General features: G+C 33.0%; 1 protein-coding gene across 1 annotated transcript; it reads left to right on the top strand.

Moving 5' to 3' along the window:
* Positions 1–6975: 6975 nt before the first annotated feature.
* On the top strand, positions 6976–8187 carry LOC110702471 (protein LURP-one-related 11-like). Its single transcript, XM_021880181.1, has 2 exons — positions 6976–7334; positions 7449–8187. Exons 1-2 carry the CDS (start codon positions 7089–7091, stop codon positions 7818–7820), a joined length of 618 nt encoding a protein of 205 aa, XP_021735873.1. The 5' UTR covers positions 6976–7088; the 3' UTR covers positions 7821–8187.
* Positions 8188–22427: the final 14240 nt, after the last annotated feature.

Genomic DNA, 22427 nt, shown 5'->3' with positions numbered 1-22427 from the left:
TGTCAATCAGAGATTTTAGAGGCGGATCTAAGTTTATCAAGGTGATAGAGCACTTTTAATCGTCAAATGCATGCTTATTTTATCTTCTATTTTTCGTAATGAATTATAACACATGATGTACCGGTTCAGATCAGCAAAAATAAGGTAAACCAAACAATCCCTAAATTGCATATAATTAGCTCCTTGTTAACTCTTTTTAGGTTGGAATTATATACGTAATTATATAATTTCACATGAGACATCAGGATATTATAATATACTAATAACCTAATAGGTTAGTACGTACCAATCTTGATCAATCATTCAATCAATCATATGGAAATAATGTCAAACAAATTAAAGTAATCTATGCTAGTTTAGTAGGTAATTAACATACGTAGTTTAATTAGGAGATAAAATATGAATAAAGGGTGACTCACAACTTCACAAGTTACTCAAGCTCAGCTCACTCTGCCTTTAGTAAAAAATCAACTCCTTCGGGAGCCAAGCCAAAGCCGAGCCAAGCTAAGATTGATTGCATAGGCTCAACCAAAAGCGCTTATGAACTAGAAATAGCTTGAAGTATAATTTTTGGTATAATGAATTTTAGAAACAATTATGCTTGTATGATGATACTCCATAGTCCGTATTAGTGTACTACTCTACCACCTATTTTCTGTTAGGATATAGAAGCATCAAGTATTCAAGTATGTTTGATGTTTGAAATAATAGGAGCAAATTTCATAAAAGGTGGACTTACTAACAAAAATGAAAAGATAAGATGTAACATTCTATATGAATTAATGCACCTTTATTAGCCCACTAGCCCAAACCCAACACTATTGATGATCCATTCCATTTTTCCCGTCTTTGTTTTAAATTTGAGCCCAATTCAATGATTAGAATATGCCAATGAGAAAATATGAATAAATGATAGGCTTGTTAAAATAGTACTCCGTAGAGAATTTTTTTTTTTTTTTTCCTTTAAATGCACAATTTATAGTTGATATTAAATTATATAGTTAATGCAGCTCTATCTTAAAAAAAAATGTATTTTTACTTATCATATTTTTAAAGGTAATGTACTATGTGGAAATAAATATACGTGAAGAATATAATCTAGAGCTGTCCGAATAGGTCAAAGAAGCAGGCCTGTAATCAATTCTGGAGTATCAATAGGGGTGCAAAGCATCACCTGATGGGCAAATCATCATTTAAATTTCTCTTGAAACTACATATATAAATTCATTACTCGTACTAATAGGTGATATTAAATTATATAATGATCATACATATTATTGTTAGAAAATTGTTCATGTTAATGCACAACTCCAAAATAAAAGTATCTTTACTTATCATATATATATATATCTTTAGAGCTATCCGAATAGGTCAAAGAAGCAGGTTGAGACGAATAGGCCCAACCTGTAATCAATTCTGGAACATCAATAGAGATACAAATCATCACCTAATAGCCAGATCATTATTTAAATTTCTCTTAAAATAACAGATAAATTCATTACTCGTACTAGTTATACATCATTTATTAATTATTGTCTTCCTATACTAACATGCAGTCAAAGTTATCACCATCTATATAAACAAGAAATTAGATTAAATTGGAATATATAAAAATGAACATAGCAAATATTGGTATATTTATTGGTACATAGCAAATATACAAATTGCTCAAAAACAAATCATTCTTGATGTTATTCTTTCAATTATAGGTGGCTTGGACCCCCATAATGGTCCTTTACAAGACCATCAAATCCAATAAAATAAAATATGGATTGAACAACCAATAATACATCTACATTTTGAGGTAGAACTAATCTCTAATTATAGTCCAAAAAACAAGTATTGTGTTAGATCAAAACAATTATATTGGGTTTGGTGGTTTATTACTAGACATAATGACCTATGATTGAGAAATTTTAAGGGACAAAGTTGGAGAGAGAAAATAATATATATGGCCTTAACATTAAAGGATTATCGAAGGTTAATTTGTAGGGACATTTAATGGCCTAAATTATAGAGGTCTTTTTTATGTCTCTTGGGCCCTTAGACATGGTTCAAACAACAATTTTCTCTTGAAAGTGATTTTTAAATAGGTAGTTTCATTGTCTAAGTAATTTTTATTTAGGGTTACCTTATTTTTGTACTCCACAATTTTTTTCTACTTTTTCTTTTTCTATTGTATTATTGCATATATTGCTCATCGATATTTTTGCTAATTGCATGGGCCGGTGACCTCTTTTGTTCATCCTTTAGTGGGGTGGACCGGTACTAGATGCAGATGTCGTTGATACTTTGCCGGATTTTTTTTTAAATCTATTTCTAGTGGAAAATTTATACTCCCATAGTATTTTCTAAGTTTTGATACACAATTATTTTATTAGGTTTGAAAATGCAATATATTTAATCAACCATATATTTCCGATTTTCAATTAGAAAATTATAAAAAGTTGATATTTTTGAAAAAAAAAATTGATATTTCTAAAATACACATACGTTGAGAGAAAAATACCACAAGATACATAAGTTTTAATTTATGAAGTATTAGAGTAGAGTTTGTTAATAATGTTAAAAGACAAAACGTTTCAACTAATTTGAAACAAAGAAAGGACATTAACAGTGTGTTTTCCCACAAAATTAAAAATGTTAATGGAATGTTAGTCTATGTATACATTTGCTTATTTTGGCCCAATATGCCATAGAGTTTGCCATTCTAATCTTGCTAGTGAGTTTGAATCAATGACTAGTATAACTCGACGACAAGCTACAACAAATTAAAGTGTACATGGACAATTCACACGATAAATTAGAACACTATTATTTATTAATTTATTTATTTTGGCTCATTTGAAATCATCTGAAATGAATAAAAAAAAAAAGGGTAATCTGATTGTACCGAATAAATTGCTATAGAATTTGCCAACATCCTCATATTTTATTCTTCAAGTCTTCACATAGGAAGAATCATCATCTGGTTTGAGGCCAACTATCTCCAAATCCACATTTATTGAATTTTGTAGTATTAAGATAATATTGAGTGCTTAATCATTGACTAATATTTCTCCAATCCAACTCATGTGTTGATAATTACAAAATAAACAGAAACAAAAAGTAATCTCCTTTTTCCTTAAATGTGTTGTTATTCTTGCAACAACTTTCACCAAATTGAGTTAAACTTGACCTGAACAATGTTTACAGACGTTACAATATTAATGCAATAATAAATTTTGGACATAAAAAGCTTATTCTCTTACATATTTTTATCGACAAAAATTAGTAGAAAAAATAAATTAAAAAACATGAGGCCCATGACAAAAATAAAGTCCCAGTTATCCAAAATTACAAATCATATCCAATACGTATATTAAAACAATTTAGAAAAGAATTTGCTTATATCAAAATATGGACCCTAACATCTTCTAGAGTTTTAGCTACATACTGTATATACGTGAATAACATAAATTGTTCCGTCGCAATTATTGCAGATTCTACAAATCCACCACTTCACTATCTTAGCCAAAACTTTGGAAGTTTGGAGTATAATTATATTTTTTTGGCAAGATTATTATAATTATACGGAGTATTATTTATGTATAATAATATAATCATCATGTGGTAGGTCGTATACTCGTATACACTTTCCATAATTAAGACGCATCTTTTATACAATTATCTGAACAAGGGGGAGGGATCTTGCAGAATACTTATAAATAATTATACGCATATTTTAACTTTAAATGATTTTCATGCACATTTTAAAATCATATTATTAGTATCTTTGTTTTGAGTTTTGATAGAAATCAAACCCAATCGTAGTTTCATTGCATTTAGATTTACCATGAGAGTTTAATTTACTCCTGTGCCAGCTCATAAGAAAAGGTTGATTTATTCATGTCTAGTACATTAAGTTGGGACAAAGGGAGTTATAGTATATAGTTAGAGGATTAAATATTAATTAAGAAGGGTTAATAGTATATAGTTATAAGTTATCATTGGCGTGGGTGATATCTGAACTCATCATAAAAACTTTTCATTCACTTATAAATATTATTCAACATTAACCATTCTCAATTACTCCGTAATTTTGCTAAACTTATAACTTTATGCTGCTGAGTCCAGATATCGCCCACGCCAATAAAAACTAGTTTAGTTTTTAAAATTTATTATAAATAAATGAAGATGTGCATGTAGGGGCGGATTATGATATTACAAATATACAATACAATTATACAAACTTTGTTGCAAGCATTAAGTGACATAAATTACTCATATTAAATGTTACTTCGTCCGTCCTAGAATATATGTGACATTGGACTTTTTTCACTATTCACGTATTAATTTTGATTTTTTTTTTTTACAAGACTTTGACCAAAATATTTTAATTTACTAACATAATAAAAATATATTTTATCATAAATTATGTTGATAGATATGTATTAATATAAAGTTTTATTAAATAATTTTTATTAATATTTAGGGTCTGTTCACATTTACTTAATTTCAGTTCAGTTCAGTTCAGTTCAACTCCAATTAGTTCAGTTCAGCTCCAATCAGTTCAGTTCAACTCCAATTAGTTCAGTTCAGCTCCAATCAGTTCAGTTCAGTTCAGCTCCTAATTTTTCTCGCTTATAAAATATTCATTTCAGTTCAGTTCAGCTCCAATTAGTTTAGTTCAGTTCAGTTAAGTTCAGCTCAGTTCAATAAATGTGAACATACCCTTCATTATATAAAAATAAAGTCAAACTAATACATTAACATAAATTTAATTGTGTCAAATATGTTGAGACGGAGAGTATAAAATAGGTAATATATTAGACAAACTACAACTAAGGGCATGTTCATATTTACTTATTTTCATTTCAGTTCAGTTTAGTTCAGCTCCAATCAGTTCAGTTCAGTTCAGCTCCAATCAGTTCAGTTCAGTTCAGTTCAGCTCTTAATTTCCCTCTCTCATAAAATATTTATTTCAGCTTAGTTCAGTTCAGTTCAGTTCAGTTCAGCTCCAATCAGTTCAGTTCAGCTCCAATCAGTTCAGTTCAGTTCAGTTCAGTAAATATGAACAGTCCCTAAAAAGAGAAAATGATACTGTAAACTAACATATAAAAAGTAGAAAGTGATATAAATTAACATAATAAAAAACCGTCAAAGTTAAGAACAACAGAAAAATTCGCAAGTAATGGGCTGCAAATGCAACGTGCGACGCTGGATTGAAACTCAACAAATTTGACTGAATATGCAACAGCGTATATATGGTACCCAAAATTTACCAACTAGGGCAACTAAGCTTAATTTTTGACTTGTGCACAATTAACATTTAACAACCCATTATTACTTAATCCATTTGGGTGGTCCAAGCCTTTGGTAGGCCCCTTCCTTGGATCTGCCAGCGTTCCTCTTGTTGAGACTTGAGATCTTTTTAATATTTTTTTTCTTATGTTATGATTTTACAATCTTTAATATACATCTTTGATCGCAAATACATTTAATACGAGTAGATATAAATAGAAATTTTTAAAAAATTAATATTTTAATATAGTTTTGATGTTTGGTGAGACATAAAATTCTTACTCCGGATTATTTGCAACAAAGGGTGTTATTTGGTAAATTGGTGAGACATAAAAATTTCTTTGTTGCAAATAATAAGAAATGTAGGTAATAGTTAGTTTTTATGGTTAGAGTTTGTAAAATCTGACAAGTATTTATATAAATAAAGAATAAAAATTAATGGAGGGAGTACCATCTTAAAAGCTTAATCTTTTCAAGCGCGTTCGACATTAGCTTTTGAGTAGCTTTTAGTGGTTTGACTTATTCATACCATTACTAAATACTCCCTTGTTCCTATTTTTTTGCCCAATTTGACTACTCATGGTTCCCAATATGTGTCTTATAACGTATATAACTCAAATTTTATACCCGTAAAAAAATATAAAAACTTGATATTAATAAAATATACAATGAGACGATTTGAACAAGACCCCATCAATTGACTATATTATCTCTTTACACTAATGGATATTTATGATCAAAGTTTTTAAATTTTGACGCAATTATTTGCAATGGGGTAAAAAAAATAGGAATGGAGGGAGTAAAAATATGAGTGTTTGACAATGTAGTGGTGAGAATAGAGTTTAGTGGAACAACAGTAAAACAAAAATTAATACTCCCTTCATATGTATCTCCTCTTATTGCCATTAATTTTGATAAATAGATAAATAAATGTGACAACTAAAAATTGACAAAATTAGTAAGCCTTAAAATAAAATAAAGCATTAATTAAATTAACAAAAAGTCTTATATAAGGCGAACTTGCATTAATTTTATTGTAAGACAATCAATTTAAGGGTAATTTTAACTTGTAATGAGTTTTTGATTGTATTTTAATGTGTAATTTCTAATGGATACATGATATTAAGATTATTATGATTAATCTAATATTGAATTATAAGAATTTTATAAGGGTAAAACATATTAGGAATTTGGTAACTCATGTAGTATATACGGGTATGTAACTTTAAATACTTTTAAGGTGACTTTAACCAATTTAATGAAAGTCTGCCTTAATCAAGAATCCATGATGAATTAAATGGGATTATGTGACAACTAATGGTTTGAACTCGTTTATTTTTATTGATTTTGTTTCGCCTATTTAAATGATATCTTTGTAGTTAAACAATCAACATTATTAAATTTGAATAGTATTATACCCAAATCCCCATGATTCATGACAAAAATTATTATACTACTACTTCAATAATATTCTCATGTATTATATCATACAATACATACACATTTTTTTTACAAGGTCAAACACACAAACAAATAATGCCTCATTTCACCAATACAATATTACAAACACCACATTAATATATTACAATAAAACCCGGCACTGTGGGTCCTACCTGTTTACCTAGCGCTGTCATGCTGTCCACACCACCCCGTTATATATGGAGAACATTCAAACTTAGCTCATCTACATTGCTAGCCTTATATATTCAACAAGTAGCTCACTTATTTTTTCTTCTATTAAGCCTAACTTACAACTCAAATTCTGAATTACAACTTCAAACACTTATACTTCAAAAATTTTAAACATGGCAAAAGTTCACCCTCATCTCTTATTTTCTCCTTCTGCTTCGCCTTCACGTTCGTTGTCTCAAGAAGAGACCGAAAAGTTTACTGTTTGGATGAAGTCTTTAGTACTCAATGGCAATGGTTGCACCATCTATGATGCCACGGGCAATATTGTGTATCGTATCGATAATTACGACACCAAGTGTAGCAGCCAAGTTTTCCTCATGGATCTTAAGGGAAAAGTCTTAAGCACCTTGATTCGAAAGGTAATAATTGATTTATAAACTTATACATTACTATTTACAAACAATGTTCAATTTCTTTAATTAGGGCACTTCAAATATGTACATGTACTAAATAAATTTGTTTCTTATTTGCAGAAATTGAGATTAAATGAGCATTGGTGTGGATACAAAAACGATAGAGTAAAAAACGATAAGCCTTGGTTTCGAGTAAACAAGATAAGCAAGGTTTTTAACAAGAACGGAGATGGATTTTCGTGTCAAGTAACAATGGAAGACAACGAATCTCAAGCACTTTCTTGCTTTAAAATACAAGGGTGTGTTCAAAAATCCGAATTCAAAATTATTAGAGGAGACGGACTTGTGGTTGCGGAGGTTAAAAGAAAGCAATCAACAAGCGGAGTAATGTTGGGAGACGACGTATTAAGCTTGGAAGTACAACCGAATATGGATAATGCCTTCATTATCTCACTTGTAGTAGTTCATGGTTTGATTTCTCATAAGATTTGACCTATACAAACCCATATAAAATTAAATTTCTAACACCAAAAAAAAAAAAAAAAAAAAAAAAGAATGATCACAAAATTTCATACATGAAAGAAATGGTGTACGTATGATCAACTCAATGTACATCGTCCATCATATAAGAAGAAGTGTGTGTTTGCTTGCTCGAGGGGGCGGTTTTCGAGCATCACAACATTCTGTGAGGAATAAGCTAGCTACCCATCGGCGTGTAGATATGTTGTACAGAATTGAAGCTTGGAAGCATGGAGTTTGTTCGTTCTTTCATAACCTTAATTATTTTTGTATACAATTTTTGGCCTAATCAATTAGGGTTTGTGTATAATTTTTTATCCTAATGAGAAATTGGACTTGATTTTTTAAAGATTTAGTTTAAACCTATGCAATTTAGATTGATTTGAGTTTATTGTTCTATCTTTATCCAATTATCTTTGATTAATTAAAGGATATGCTCGACAAAAGTAGATATTATGTACGCTAATTGTTACCGGTTAAACTTTATTAAATTGTTAGTTAACGATTAAAGTAAGTATTTCTAATGGAATAGTATGGTAACAACAATTTTAATGAATCGGAGACATGACCAAATGTTATGAGAGGTTGGTTCGAAGAACAACAGCTTGAGCAAGGTAAGAAAAGGTCCAGTGACGAGTTAGAGTTGCATTAATTGGACTTACAAGAGTTGGTAACATAATTAAAGCAATTTATTGACTCTGTATGACTTTTAAAAGCTACTTCTTTAACAAAAAATCTTTTTTAATTTAAATTTTTTAAAAAGTTCGAAAGATTAAAAGTTTGAGAGATTAAGAGTAACTCTGTATTAAGCATTAATAATAACGATCTTGCTAACGAGCGCCCCGGGGCGTTAGATAAGGATAAATTATATTGGTTAAAATGGTATTAAGTTAGGAATTCAGGACAAAATCACGCGTCGTTCGGTGTAATTAATATTAATTTTACTCTAATATTTGTACTTTAATTCTCTTATCTAACGCTCCGGGGACGCTTATTAGCTTTTGCCTAATAATAATACTCTATAACATAGATTGACACATGACTTTGTCATAAACTAATAAATTATCAAGTAGAATATGTATTTAATGTCTACATGCAACCATATCATATATTACCTCGAATGCGATGCTACTAATCTATCAACACCTAAAAGTAATAGATTTGTTCTTAATTAACAATTTTACTAATACTATGTTTAGTAACTTTGACTTTATGAAGAACCAAAAATTGAAAAGGTATCGCCAAAGATGACCAAATAAAATTATGTCTTAATAAACAAAATTAAGTCTTAATCAAAAAACAGTTCAATAACTATTCTATAATTTTTCTTCTTTCGTGGAAGTTAAAAGAATATCCACTTGTAATATGATATCTAATGACGACTAAGCTCATAGTTAACTAAAAATTCTACTCACTAAAGAGAATTTAATTAGTTGACAAAGACAATAGAATTCAACAAAAAAAGCAAAGTTGAGAAATCATAAATTAATGTTGATCACATGTATTGATTTTATGTTTTGAGTGAAGCATTTAGTCATTTACCTAAAAATAGTTGAATTTGGACCAAGTATTTTCCATTCATTGATAGAAATGTTTGCATGTGCCCGGTGGGAACTATAGCACTATGGCCCTATTTAGCGTGGCCTACTACAACAATTTTATTGAACATTTTATGGCTGGACACGTACAATTTTGGGCTTCTTTTTTTTGTTGCCATTTCATTAGCTAGTTAGTAATTCTTTGCCTTGTTCACTCTGTTCGGAATTAATTATCACATTATCTCAATTAGTTATTCATAATTTAGAATATGTTCATATATAAATAAGATGACAGGTGTAGATGATATGACAATATATAGATGATTGTCTAGACTATTATTTTTGTATTTATTCTACTAATTATCGTAGATATACGTGCTCCTTAGCTTACAAGTGTTTGCATTTTATTAGCTAGTTACACAATATGCAATATTTTGTACATAATTCTCACTTTGATCACATGATCTCATCAACTTTTTCATAAAATATGTTCATATACAAATGATTCTTTATACTTTTTACTTTATACTTCTACTCTACCTCAATTTTTATTTTATTTTTATTCAGTAATTGTAGATATGTATAGCAAAGTTTGAAAAAAAATTAAAATGTTTAATAGAAAGGTGAAGTAAAAAGGGTGTAGCTAGGGTGTAAGAGAATGATAGATAAATCAAAAGGTGATTGGAACTTTATAAGGATAGTGGACTAGGACAATAAGCTTATGTTCAATTTATTTTATTTAAGCATATATTTGCTTATCTTTGATCAGATTAGATAATATCCAAAAAAAAAGAAGATCTTTTAACAAGTAGGGCATGTTCTCATTGACTGAACTTAGCTGAATTGAACTGAATTGAACTGAACTGAGCTGAACTCAACTGAGCTGAGCTAGACTGAACTGAACTGAGCTGAGTTGAACTGAGCTGAATTTCAACGTAAGAGAACAGGCCCGTACTGTAGTATTTTATTTACCCGTAGGTTATTACTTATTGTTTATCCCTCACACATCAAAAAAGAAATACTACGTAAAAAAGTGAATAAGAACAAAGGTAAAATTGTAATTTATATATATATTTTTTTAACCCGTCATCTATTAGTTAATTTAAGTAGTGAAATGTACTTATTTTATGAAATTTCAATCAACCATCACAATTATTGAAACCATTTTTCTTCTAGCATCTTAAATATAATTCTTAATGTAGTATATGTAGTGTCTATTTGTTTCGAACGTAAGAAGGGAATATGTAAAGTATAGCACTGTATTTAACTTTAGTTTTTCCAAATAAAGGGGAGAAATAAAAATTTGTCAATAATATGTAGACAAACACTACCTACCAAAAGTAAAAGGAGAAAATCTAGTTTGATGTAATAGACTAAATATTGCAAATGTGAAAAGAATGAGTAGCTAAAAATGGCTGGCTATAATAATAGTAGAGGCACACATTGGATAAGGATGCATCATAACACAAACCAACTAAACCAATTTTAACAAGATTTACGTTGGCACGTGGTGGTGGTGCCCAAGGAGCACTACTATGACACGACCGTGAAATAGTAGAATATGTTACTAATCTTGTTTCTTTCTTTCTTTTGGACATTATTACATGCCACAAAATAAATATCAGTGTAAGTGAGTGGTGTTTCTAACGGCAGTTGGCACAATCAAATTTTGGTTAGTTATATAAGTGAATGTTTCAATCAAGATTATTGTAGAAGGTTGAACAATGAACTCTCAATGGAAAATTCGAATTGTGTATTATGTTTGCACCTAAAACAAAACATTGTTACACATTGAAAGTAACTTATGGGGTGATTGTATGGATTGTGCCGTAATTTTGGCTTGCAAATTAGCGTATTATTCGCAAACTAGAGGTGATCATTTGTTGATTTGAGCGAAAAAAAGGGACATCTCTCTATGACTCGATAGTATTTAATACCGACTTAATATGGTAAAATCAAACTCTTTTATGTGGGTTTGACAAGTTGTTCAAACTAACCCTATTTAGGGTGTGTGCTCTATTCACCTGATTTTAATTTCACTTATCTTTTATGAACTTTACATGAACTTATTAGAATTTATTAAACTTATTTAAGTTGTAATTTGTACTTTAATAACTCTTATTTGAGCTTATGTTTCCTGAACTGAACTTATTTGAACTTATTACACCCGAAATAAGTGAAAATAAAAATGAACAGAAAATGCCCTAAATGGATTAGGCTTGCCTGTGATCTACAAAAACTAGAAAAACTTTCACCTATTCTAACTTATTTTTAGAGATACGTGTAAATTTTTTTAAATAAATGTTTTGCTTAAGCATTCTTATATATTTCCTGGTTTAACAACATTAAATTTTGAAAAGTTTAAATATAGTAATTAAACATTTAAAAATCTTAAATCTAGACCGATGTTGGTGAAATATACGAAGTATGAGAGATGTCAATCATTAAGTATTAAGTGACAAGATAAATAATAAATTTAAAAAGTTATAACCATTTTTTTTTACCGGGACAAAGTTATGACCAATAAAAAGCTTAGAATTCAATAATTTCGCTTAATTTTTAAAATACGCAGTTTATGGATAATCAATTAGCTCGAAATATTATATATATGTATATATATATACAAAAAAAAAAATCTCATGAGTAAAAAGGCAAGCATTAAGAACTCGAATTTAGCTAATTATACACATGCTATTCTTCAAAATTCCCTAATTGCAAGAGATTGATATACAAAGTATAATTGCCCAACAAGAAATATTGTCCGGATCTCAAAGGACTAGCTCAATCAACTACTGAATGTGCAAAACTTGAATAAGAAATCATAATGCTCATATGAGCTAGTTATAAATTCTCATTAAACTTAGCTTAAAAATACAAAAAACCAATCAACTTAGTTATTTTGCACCCTAAATCCAAATTATTAGTGAGCACATTAAGTTAACTAAGAAAAAGTCATTTGGATAAGACAACCTACAAGACACTTATAGCTCTTTGATCTAAATCACCAAGTAATCCATCAAGTGAGGCCAAAACCTAGGAATCTGTTGGCGTGGAAATTTGTACCTAAAATGAAGACTTCAAGACATCAATATTCTTATTTGTCAAAAAACAAACACTACAGTATCTCTCAAAGTTCATAGCAACGCAATCATTTCCAATAATACTATATTATGATCATCATCATAATGTGCTAGAACAAACCTCGTTCATAGTACAATGATCTTAATATTGACTCATATTTTAATCTGGACAGTGTTTTAGTGGGCATTTACTTATATTTTCCTATGACAATATATGAAGAATTAGCTTACCAATTTTACTTTAAAGTTGCACATCAATACCCACTAATTAACTAGCTAATTTACTTTAAGACTCAATATAGTTATTATAAGTACGAGCAAATCATTCTTATACTTTAGCCAAACTAAATTTTAGTTAAAATATACAATGATAAAAGCAATCACAACTAATAATATTAATTAATTAATACTTTGTAGTTTATAAAATGTAACAACTTCATAGTTTGGATTGATATCTTTATAGAATACATATGAATATTTATTTTTGGCCGAAAAATGTATTATTTGAGCTTGAGATAAACGTACCACATGAAAAGGCTTAAACATAAATAAAAGTCTATAGTTAGTTGTATTTTAAACAATGACTATATACTTTCAAACAAGTATACAAGGATGTGCCAAAAATAAAAATATTGATTAATACCATAAGTAAATTAACATTTTACTATGATTTTGGCTAACAAACTTCACAATCAACTGCTGTTTTTAATTTTCGTAGTTATTGAATATTGAATGTCTGATTATAATCGAATACCATTTGCAATACACGTTTATTGATTATTATTGTAGGAATTCCCCTCTTCACTGAGGCACAAAATAGATACCAAAGAAGGTTAGTTAAAGTACTTAACGGCTCCTTCATCCACCAAGTTCTTAATGTTAATAGTAAGATAACTTTTTGTTTCTTATTTCCTTTTTTACAGGAACCAAGTTCTTAATGTTAGTAAGATATTTTGTTTCTTTTTTTCCCTTTAAAAAAAAATCTAACTATGATTTAAGAGATATTTGAACTCAAAATATCCTAGTGAATTTTAAGGAAGGCAAAAAGAACAAATTAAAGAAAAAAAAAAAGGAATGATAACTTGATTTTGATGGCTTTGACAAATGTTTTTGTCTTGAATTAGCTAATTTTCCAATAGTGTGTGTGCACCTTAAATATTTAGTATGTAACACTCGGCTTCAAAACAAATGTATTATTGGACATCAAGAAAACTTTATGTGATTGATTTAGGACCTGTTCTCGTATGTTTATTTTCAGTTCAGCTCAGCTCCTAATTTCCTTCTTTTATAAAATATTCATTTTAGTTCAGTTCAGTTCAGCTCCTAATTTCCTTCTCTTATAAAATATCCATTTCAGTTCAGCTCTAATAAGTTCAGTTTATTTCAATTCAGTGCATCTGAGTTCAGCCAATGAGCAGACCCTTAATATCTAAGATCTAAACATTTTCATTATAACAATTACGGTAAGTGTTATGTGTGGCTAGCCACGCGATGTGAATTATGAATAACCTCATTTATTCATGTGAGTAATTCCATTTTGTCCATAACTCAAATTATATGAATAATTTTAAATAATTAAAAAAATATGGTCTAAAAAGGTAATTAAAAAATAAGTAACTTAATTTGTTCATTTAAGTAACTGGTTTTATTTTATTTTGAGTTTTAATTTGACTAATGAAAGATTAAGAGTATGTTATGTTCACCTTATTTTCACTTATTTTAGGCCTAATAAGTTCAGATAAGTTTAGTTCAAGAAAAATAAGTTATGATAAGGGTTGCTCATGTTCAAATTATCACTAAAATTAGTTTTAATAAGTTAAGGTAAGTTCAAATAAGTAAAAAAATCAAGTGAATCGAATACACCTAAGTACCTAACTCTACTTATTTATGAGAATTAGCCTTGTTTTTCCATTGAAAGTAACCCCTCCTATGTCAAGATCACCCCATTTGCTTATCGTCATAACCCATATTATTTAATTAATTAGCTTATATTTGGATTACAAAATGTTAGTTGAGACGTACACTACAAGAGGGGGGTGAATTATATGTGAGTTCCTTTGCGTAATATAAAACAGAATGCTAAATGGAACTTGCAATGAACACATGATTTTACGAGGAAACCTTCTAGGGCTCAACTGTAGGTAAAACCTCAACCCTCTAAGGTATTTCCAACACAAAATCAATTCACTATAATAAGGCAAATAAACGAGTTACAACCTATTATACTCAGACCTTTACTCCCAAGTTCCATATTAAACTTGCTACACAGTAGAACCCTATTCTACCCAGCCTAAGTCTCTGACTTAGATTCACTCGTACTCCCTGAGTATGTACTCTCACACTTAGCTTCAACCTCGAAGCTTATAAATCTGTATGCAAAGATATAAGTCACACACCCAAGAAGTAGGCAACAACTCAACCAATACAATAAATCAATCTCTAGTATACGAAAAGAATTGAAAGCTACACATGAAATCCGAAACTAATATGACAAAGTATGAAGTTGACAAACTTAATTACACAATTAAGCACTCTTTAAATTCTTCATGCATAAACTCATAAGAAAATGTGAAATGTGATCTCTACAATATATACAAGACTAGCTCATATAGAAAGTAGGGTTTTCAAAAGATAATTTAGTTATTTTTATCAAAATCACAAAACACGGTTTATGTAAATCTTTTAGAAGAAAATCTTTTTAGAAAAACTTATCAAAAATAAACCATGAAAAGAATAATATCTTTAGATAAATCCGGAATTTATGAAATAAAATCTTTTTGATAAATCTTTTCATAAAACTTATCTTTTTAAATTAAACTTTCCTAATTTAAGCTTGCTAAGCTTGTTATCACATTTCTAATAGACCTCATATGTAAACTTGCCAATCATATTTACAGCAATTCTAAAGAATAAAAACTTAACAAAACTAAATTGCCACGTCAATTATTGCACTTTCAGGATAATTGGGTTTCACGCAGTCTAGGACTAAGTTCCTGCTATCACGGTTGAGCTTCTCAACTTGCTGTCTTCCTGCTCCTGTTAGGGAACTCAGCTAGTTCCAAAGTGGAACTCTTCTTCTTTTAGCTTTAACTTTCCTCATAATTTTCCTAGAGTCTTCATAGTTAGGTTACTCTTCCACTTTCAAAGTCTACTTCACCTGTTCTAATTACAACAGTTACAATTTGTTTGGATAAAGAAAGGGGAAGGAAAAGAAGGGGAGGGAGGAGAAGAGGAGGGGAGGGAAAAGGAGGAAAGTGAAGAATGATGAGTTTTCCTTCCAAATCTCTCAATTGTTGGAGGGATTAATTTTCTACAATTTAATTTTTCCATTTCTCTCCCCTCCAGTTCCCTCCCTTCCTCATTTGCTATCCAAATGAAAGATACTCCATCTCTCCATTTCTCTTCCCTTCATTTCCTTCAATCCAAACACACCGTTAGAGAATTCTTATTAGATGAAGTTTGCTCTCTATATTCATCATCATCAAAACACTTAAGATTCAACACAAAAGGAGTACTCTGTAACAAAGTTAATGTTGTGCGACAGCGGAAGCAAAGGTCGAAAACAAACAAGAAAACAATAAAGAAATTCAATGCAAACAATAAGAACAACACCAAGAATTTACGTGGTTCACTATCGATGTGATAGCTACGTCCACGGGCACCGAGATCGAATGATTTCACTATAAACTGCAAAGATTACAAAGATGATTCTTGTATTTCTCAAGAACGGCTCTCACTCTCTCTCTCTTAACCCTAATACTGATATTAGGGAGGTTTTATATTAATCCCTAATTAAAAGATACTTGGGCAAAAAGATAATAAAATAAGATAACCTAAAACCGCAAAATCCGCGTTCCGTATTTTTCCTTCTCCGCCCGGTCAGACCGGGCAAGGTCTGCCCGATCGGGCGCGAGAAGAAAACTCCATACGAATGCTTCAACGTATCCAACCCCCACCGCCCGGTCAGACCGGGCAATGTCCGCCCGATCGGGCGGACAAAGCTACGAAGTACGAGTCACCTAATACTTATCAACAATCTCCACCTTGACGAGAACTCGTAGTCAGCAAACGACCCCATCAAGACATAGTGGAAAAACATCTCAAGCCAAACCCGATGCAAGACTCATGCATAAGCCATACATCCCGATAAGTCTTCAACCAAGACCCATCACATACTCGTCTCCAAGTATAACAACTCATAATGCTCCACCTGCATCACAAGCCCCGGGCAAGCTCCACCTTAAGGCCAACACACCTACACCAGGAGCTCCCCAACTTCGCCCCTCAGGGCCTACTACATCACGTAGTAATCAATATTTAGCAAGTCTAAGCAATGTTTAAACTTGCTAAACGGAACAGGCTTAGTGAAGAAATCAGCCGGGTTGTCAGCAGTCCCAATCTTCTTCACCTTAATCCTCTTGTCAGTACGCAAGAAATGATACCTGACATCAATGTGCTTCGTCCGATCATGGTGTACTTGATCTTTAGCTAAGCAAATCGCACTTAGACTATCACAATACACTGTAGCAAAATCCTGTGCAATACCCAGTTCACCTACTAGGCCTTTGAGCCAAATAGACTCCTTAGCTGCAGAAGTTAAAGCCATATACTCAGCTTCAGTAGTTGACAACGTAACTGATGACTGCAATGTAGACTTCCAACTAACCACAGAACCACCCAAAGTGAACACATAACCAGTCACAGACCTCCTGGTATCCACATCAGCTGCATAATCAGAATCACTGTACCCAGTGACCAAGCATTCCCTACCATTCCCGTACACAAGACCAATATCAGTTGTCCCTCTCAGGTAGCGAAAAATCCTTTTCACCCCTTGCCAGTGTTCCCTCCCAGGTCGAGCCATAAACCTGCTTACAACACTAACAGCATGCGCAATATCCGGCCTAGTACAGACCATAGCATACATCAAACAACCAACCGCGTTTGCATATGGAACTCTAGACATATAAGACAACTCCTCCTCTGATTGAGGTGACATAGACAAAGACAACTTACAACTAACAGTAGTTGGCGTACTTATAGGCTTCGATTTTTCCATCCCAAAACGAGACAGAATCTTTTCAATGTAGCTTTTCTGAGTCAAGAAAAGCTTACCTCTAGCCCGATCCCTGTAGATATCCATACCCAAAATCTTCCTAGCTGCACCCAAGTCTTTCATGTCAAACTCCGAGTTAAGCATCTCCTTTAATCTAGCAATATCAGATTTATTCTTTGTGGCAACCAACATGTCATCAACATATAACAAAAGATAAATCATGGAACCATTATCCAGCTTACTATGATACACACAGCAATCATATGAATTCCTGTCAAAACCTTGTGAAACCATAAAAGAATCAAACCTTTTGTACCACTGTCGGGGGGATTGCTTAAGTCCATACAATGACTTTAGCAATCTGCAGGCATAGTGTTCCTTTCCAGGAGCTTCGAATCCTTCGGGCTGCTTCATCAGAATCTCCTCCTCCAAATCGCCATGAAGGAAGGCCGTTTTAACATCCAACTGCTCCAGCTCAAGATCAAAATGTGCTACAATTGACAATAACACACGGATAGAAGTATGTCGAACCACAGGTGAGAATATCTCAACAAAGTCAACCCCTTCTACCTGACTGAACCCCTTAGCAACTAGCCTAGCCTTAAAACGTATTTGCTCAGTTTCCGACAACCCTTCTTTCTTCTTGTAAATCCATTTACAACCCACAAGCTTCCTCCCTTCCGGTACCTTTACCAGTTCCCACACTCTGTTCTTGTAAAGAGACTGCATCTCTTCACCCATTGCGGCAAGCCATTGCGCAGACTCACTACAACTAATTGCTTGTTTATATGTGGCAGGTTCAAATGACTCTACATCATCAGCTACACTCAATGCATAACCTGTCATCGCATCAACACAGCAATTTCTTCCCTCCATCCCTTCAATCAATCTAACAGGCTTCTTGATAACTCGTTTAGGCATCTCAAGAATGGTGTCAGGTTGACTAGATGACCCCTGATTAGATTGCTCCACCTCATCCCCAGAGTTAGAATGAGTAGGAGTAATCTCAGGTTCAGGAGTACCCGGCACTGGAACATCAGCATCATCATCAATATATTGTACCCGAGGTAAATCAGCAATGGTAGACTGATGTACCTCAAGTACCCCATCTGTCTGTAATAAATTGTCTCCTTCCCTTCTCAAATCTGAAATCTCTGCATTTTTAATTGAATACATGGTGTTTTCATCGAAAGTAACATCCCTACTAAGAATGACCCGACCCTCCGAAGGTGAAAAAATTCTAAACCCCTTCACACCATCCCCGTACCCAACAAAACACCCCTTCTTGGCTCGTGGATCCAGCTTACCCTCAATAACATGATAATAAGCAACACAACCAAAAATCTTCAAATTCGAAAAATTAGGCAACTTACCACTCCAGATCTCAAACGGAATCTTGGAATCAATTCCAGAATGAGGACCCCTATTAATGACATAACAAGCTGTTAACACAGCTTCACTCCAGTACCTCCTCCCAAGCCCTGCATTAGAGAGCATGCATCGGACTCTCTCTAGCAGTGTCTGATTAACCCGTTCTGCTACACCGTTCTGCTGTGGTGTCTTCCTGACAGTATGATGCCGACCTATACCCTCATCTGCACAGAACTGATTAAACTCGTCTTTGCAAAACTCTAGCCCATTGTCCGTTCGTAGCTTCTTGATCTTCCTTCCTTGTCGATTTTCCACCAAAGCTTTCCATTGCTTGAAAACTTTGAAGGCCTCATCCTTTGACTTAAGCAACCTAAGCCATGTGTATCGGGACTTGTCATCAACAAATGACACAAAATAGTGGTAACCTCCCATACCTTCAACTCTAGATGGACCCCAGCAATCTGAATGGATGTAATCGAGCACTGCATCAGTAATGTGAGCACCCTTGCTGAACTTTGACCTGTGTTTCTTACCAAACACACAATGCTCACAAAATTCAAGGTTGGCAACCTTGACCCCGGATAGAAGACCCCTCTTGGACAATAGCTGCATCCCCTTCTCCCCCATATGACCAAGCCTCATGTGCCAAATCTTAGTCATCTCCTGGTGAGATACAGATGCGCAAACCGCAGAACTAGGCAGTGTAACACCCTCAAAAACATAGAGGGTGTTCCTTTTGATACCCTTAAGTACCAACTCAGAACCTCTGAAAATACACAACTCCCCATCTGAAAACACACCATTGTACCCCAATTCATCCAGGGTACCCAATGAAATCAGATTCTTTCCTAAAGCAGGAACATGCCGTACATTAGTCAAAGTTAACCTCCGCCCATCAACAGTCCTCAACCTCATGGAACCAATACCTGTGACCTTACATGGAGCATTGTTACCGACTATAACCATACCCCCATTGCGAGGTTCATATGTATCAAACCAATCTCGACGTGGACACATATGGAACGAACACCCCGAATCTAGAACCCAGTTATCAGATAAATCATCAGACCTAGCAGAACTGACTAATGCTAAATCTTCCTCTGAATTATAGCTCTCATTCGGTTTCTCTTCAACTACAGCAGCCTGGGACTTGTTTTTCCTCACCGGACAATTATTCCTAAAGTGACCCGGTTCTTTACAGTAATAACATGTTTTAGTAGTAGTTTTACTAGATCCATCCTTGCCGTTTCCAGCACCCGACCCAGCATTGTTCCCCTTGTTAAACCCCTTATTCTTTTTAGAATTTCCGGACTTAACAAACAACCCACTACCATTATCCCCATTATCACTCGTAGCTTTCATTCTGAGTTCCCTAGTATGAAGTGCTGCCTTCACTTCTTCTAAGGTTATAGAATCCTTACCAACAACAAAAGACTCTACAAAATTCTCAAAGCTAGACGGTAGAGATACAAGTAAAATCAACGCAGCATCCTCATCATCAATTTTAACATCTAAATTACGTAAATCAAGCAAAATAGAGTTAAGTTTTTCTAGATGTTCCCGTAAGGAAGTACCTGACTGCATCCGGAGGCTAAACAACCGCTGTTTCAGTAATAATTTGTTGGTCAACGACTTAGTCATATACAATGACTCCAGCTTCAGCCACAATCCAGCCGCCGTTTCCTGATCAGCCACCTCCGTGATGATTTGATCATCAAGACTAAGTAATATGGTAGAGTGTGCCTTCTCTTCCATAACTTCTAACTGCGGGTCAGTCGGTCCGTCTTCTGACTCCGAAGTAGTACTCTTTGGAGCCAACGGACGCCATATCTGCTGTTGTTTTAACAGAGCCTTCATCTTAATTTGCCATAGCCCGAAACTATTTTTCCCGGTAAACTTCTCAATTCTTATTGTTGAATCTCCTGCCATTGTTATCTTCAAGAAACTCTCCAAGGATTGAACCTGGCTCTGATACCAATTGTTGTGCGACAGCGGAAGCAAAGGTCGAAAACAAACAAGAAAACAATAAAGAAATTCAATGCAAACAATAAGAACAACACCAAGAATTTACGTGGTTCACTATCGATGTGATAGCTACGTCCACGGGCACCGAGATCGAATGATTTCACTATAAACTGCAAAGATTACAAAGATGATTCTTGTATTTCTCAAGAACGGCTCTCACTCTCTCTCTCTTAACCCTAATACTGATATTAGGGAGGTTTTATATTAATCCCTAATTAAAAGATACTTGGGCAAAAAGATAATAAAATAAGATAACCTAAAACCGCAAAATCCGCGTTCCGTATTTTTCCTTCTCCGCCCGGTCAGACCGGGCAAGGTCTGCCCGATCGGGCGCGAGAAGAAAACTCCATACGAATGCTTCAACGTATCCAACCCCCACCGCCCGGTCAGACCGGGCAATGTCCGCCCGATCGGGCGGACAAAGCTACGAAGTACGAGTCACCTAATACTTATCAACAGTTAATGGTAACCCAACATGGAAAATAGAGGAATATGGTCAACAGTCTCACTCAACCTCGATCCGGAAGCTTGATCACCAAGGCATGAACTTCTTGGAACCGTTTAGTTTTGCGACTCAATTTGGTTTCCTATTTTCAATACTTGTTAATTGTTACTTATCACAATTATTGGATTATTTTCTAGGGAAATAATGGAATGTCTTTAGGTCTTTTTGAATTTCCATATCATATAAGTCAATTTTAACAATTTAAATAAGATTATAATGAATGACCAAATATATTTGGCAATTGGCAATTGGCAATTGGCAGAGCAAACTTTGACATTATTAAAGACCCAACAATAATAGTGCTGGCAAAGTGACCTTACAAATGGATCTGGCCCAACTACTGTATTACCACTTAAAGCCCAGGCCCACAATGTTGTGTAGGCATGAAGATGTCACGTGAATGTTCACTACTTCAGTTCTTCTCTTTAGTTCACTAGTCACTTCAGTCTTCACTACCACCAAAATTAAGCTTTGTACATTCTTGATTCTTCTTCTTCTTATTCTTTTACAGTGTCATATTTTGTCCTGAATATTATGTCTGATTTTATGTCAACAATGGTTGAGGGATGGTGGGCCTCAAAGCTTTTCTGATGATGCCAAATTCATGCATAGTTGGTCTCTCATTATTGTATAGACATGTGGAAAATTAAGACGAATGCTCCTACAGTCATACGGCTTGTTTGATGAGTGATAGTACGATAAATGGAAACAATGAAAATTAATTTACCCGTAATATTAGTACAAAAAACGTACTGAGTATTATGCATTTAAACTAATGTCCATGGTAAGACGACCTTTTTGTACAAATTTATTTTCTATAATCAACCAATAACGCCTCCTCAGTTGTTCCTACATACTTGGTAATAATGAAATTACGAAGAAAAAGAATTTTTTTTTTGAATTTTGGTGTACAAATTTTTGGGTAAAATTTTTGGGCTTGCTAATGTAGTAAAGTAATTGGTAAAGATAATGTAAATATGATGTAAGAAGTCTGAACAATTTGTC

The sequence above is a fragment of the Chenopodium quinoa genome, unplaced genomic scaffold (assembly GCF_001683475.1).
Source record: "Chenopodium quinoa cultivar QQ74 unplaced genomic scaffold, ASM168347v1, whole genome shotgun sequence".
Classification (NCBI taxonomy): Eukaryota; Viridiplantae; Streptophyta; class Magnoliopsida; order Caryophyllales; family Amaranthaceae; genus Chenopodium; species Chenopodium quinoa.
Note: the sequence above shows the minus strand (reverse complement) of the source record. Positions and strands in the feature narration are given on the sequence as shown.

Excerpts from the sequence above, each read along its gene's own strand:
- LOC110702471 (XM_021880181.1), top strand. The coding sequence starts at position 7,089 with ATGGCAAAAGTTCACCCTCATCTCTTATTTTCTCCTTCTGCTTCGCCT. Across the intron at positions 7,335-7,448 it reads TAAGCACCTTGATTCGAAAG|AAATTGAGATTAAATGAGCA; the intron begins GTAATAATTGAT and ends TCTTATTTGCAG.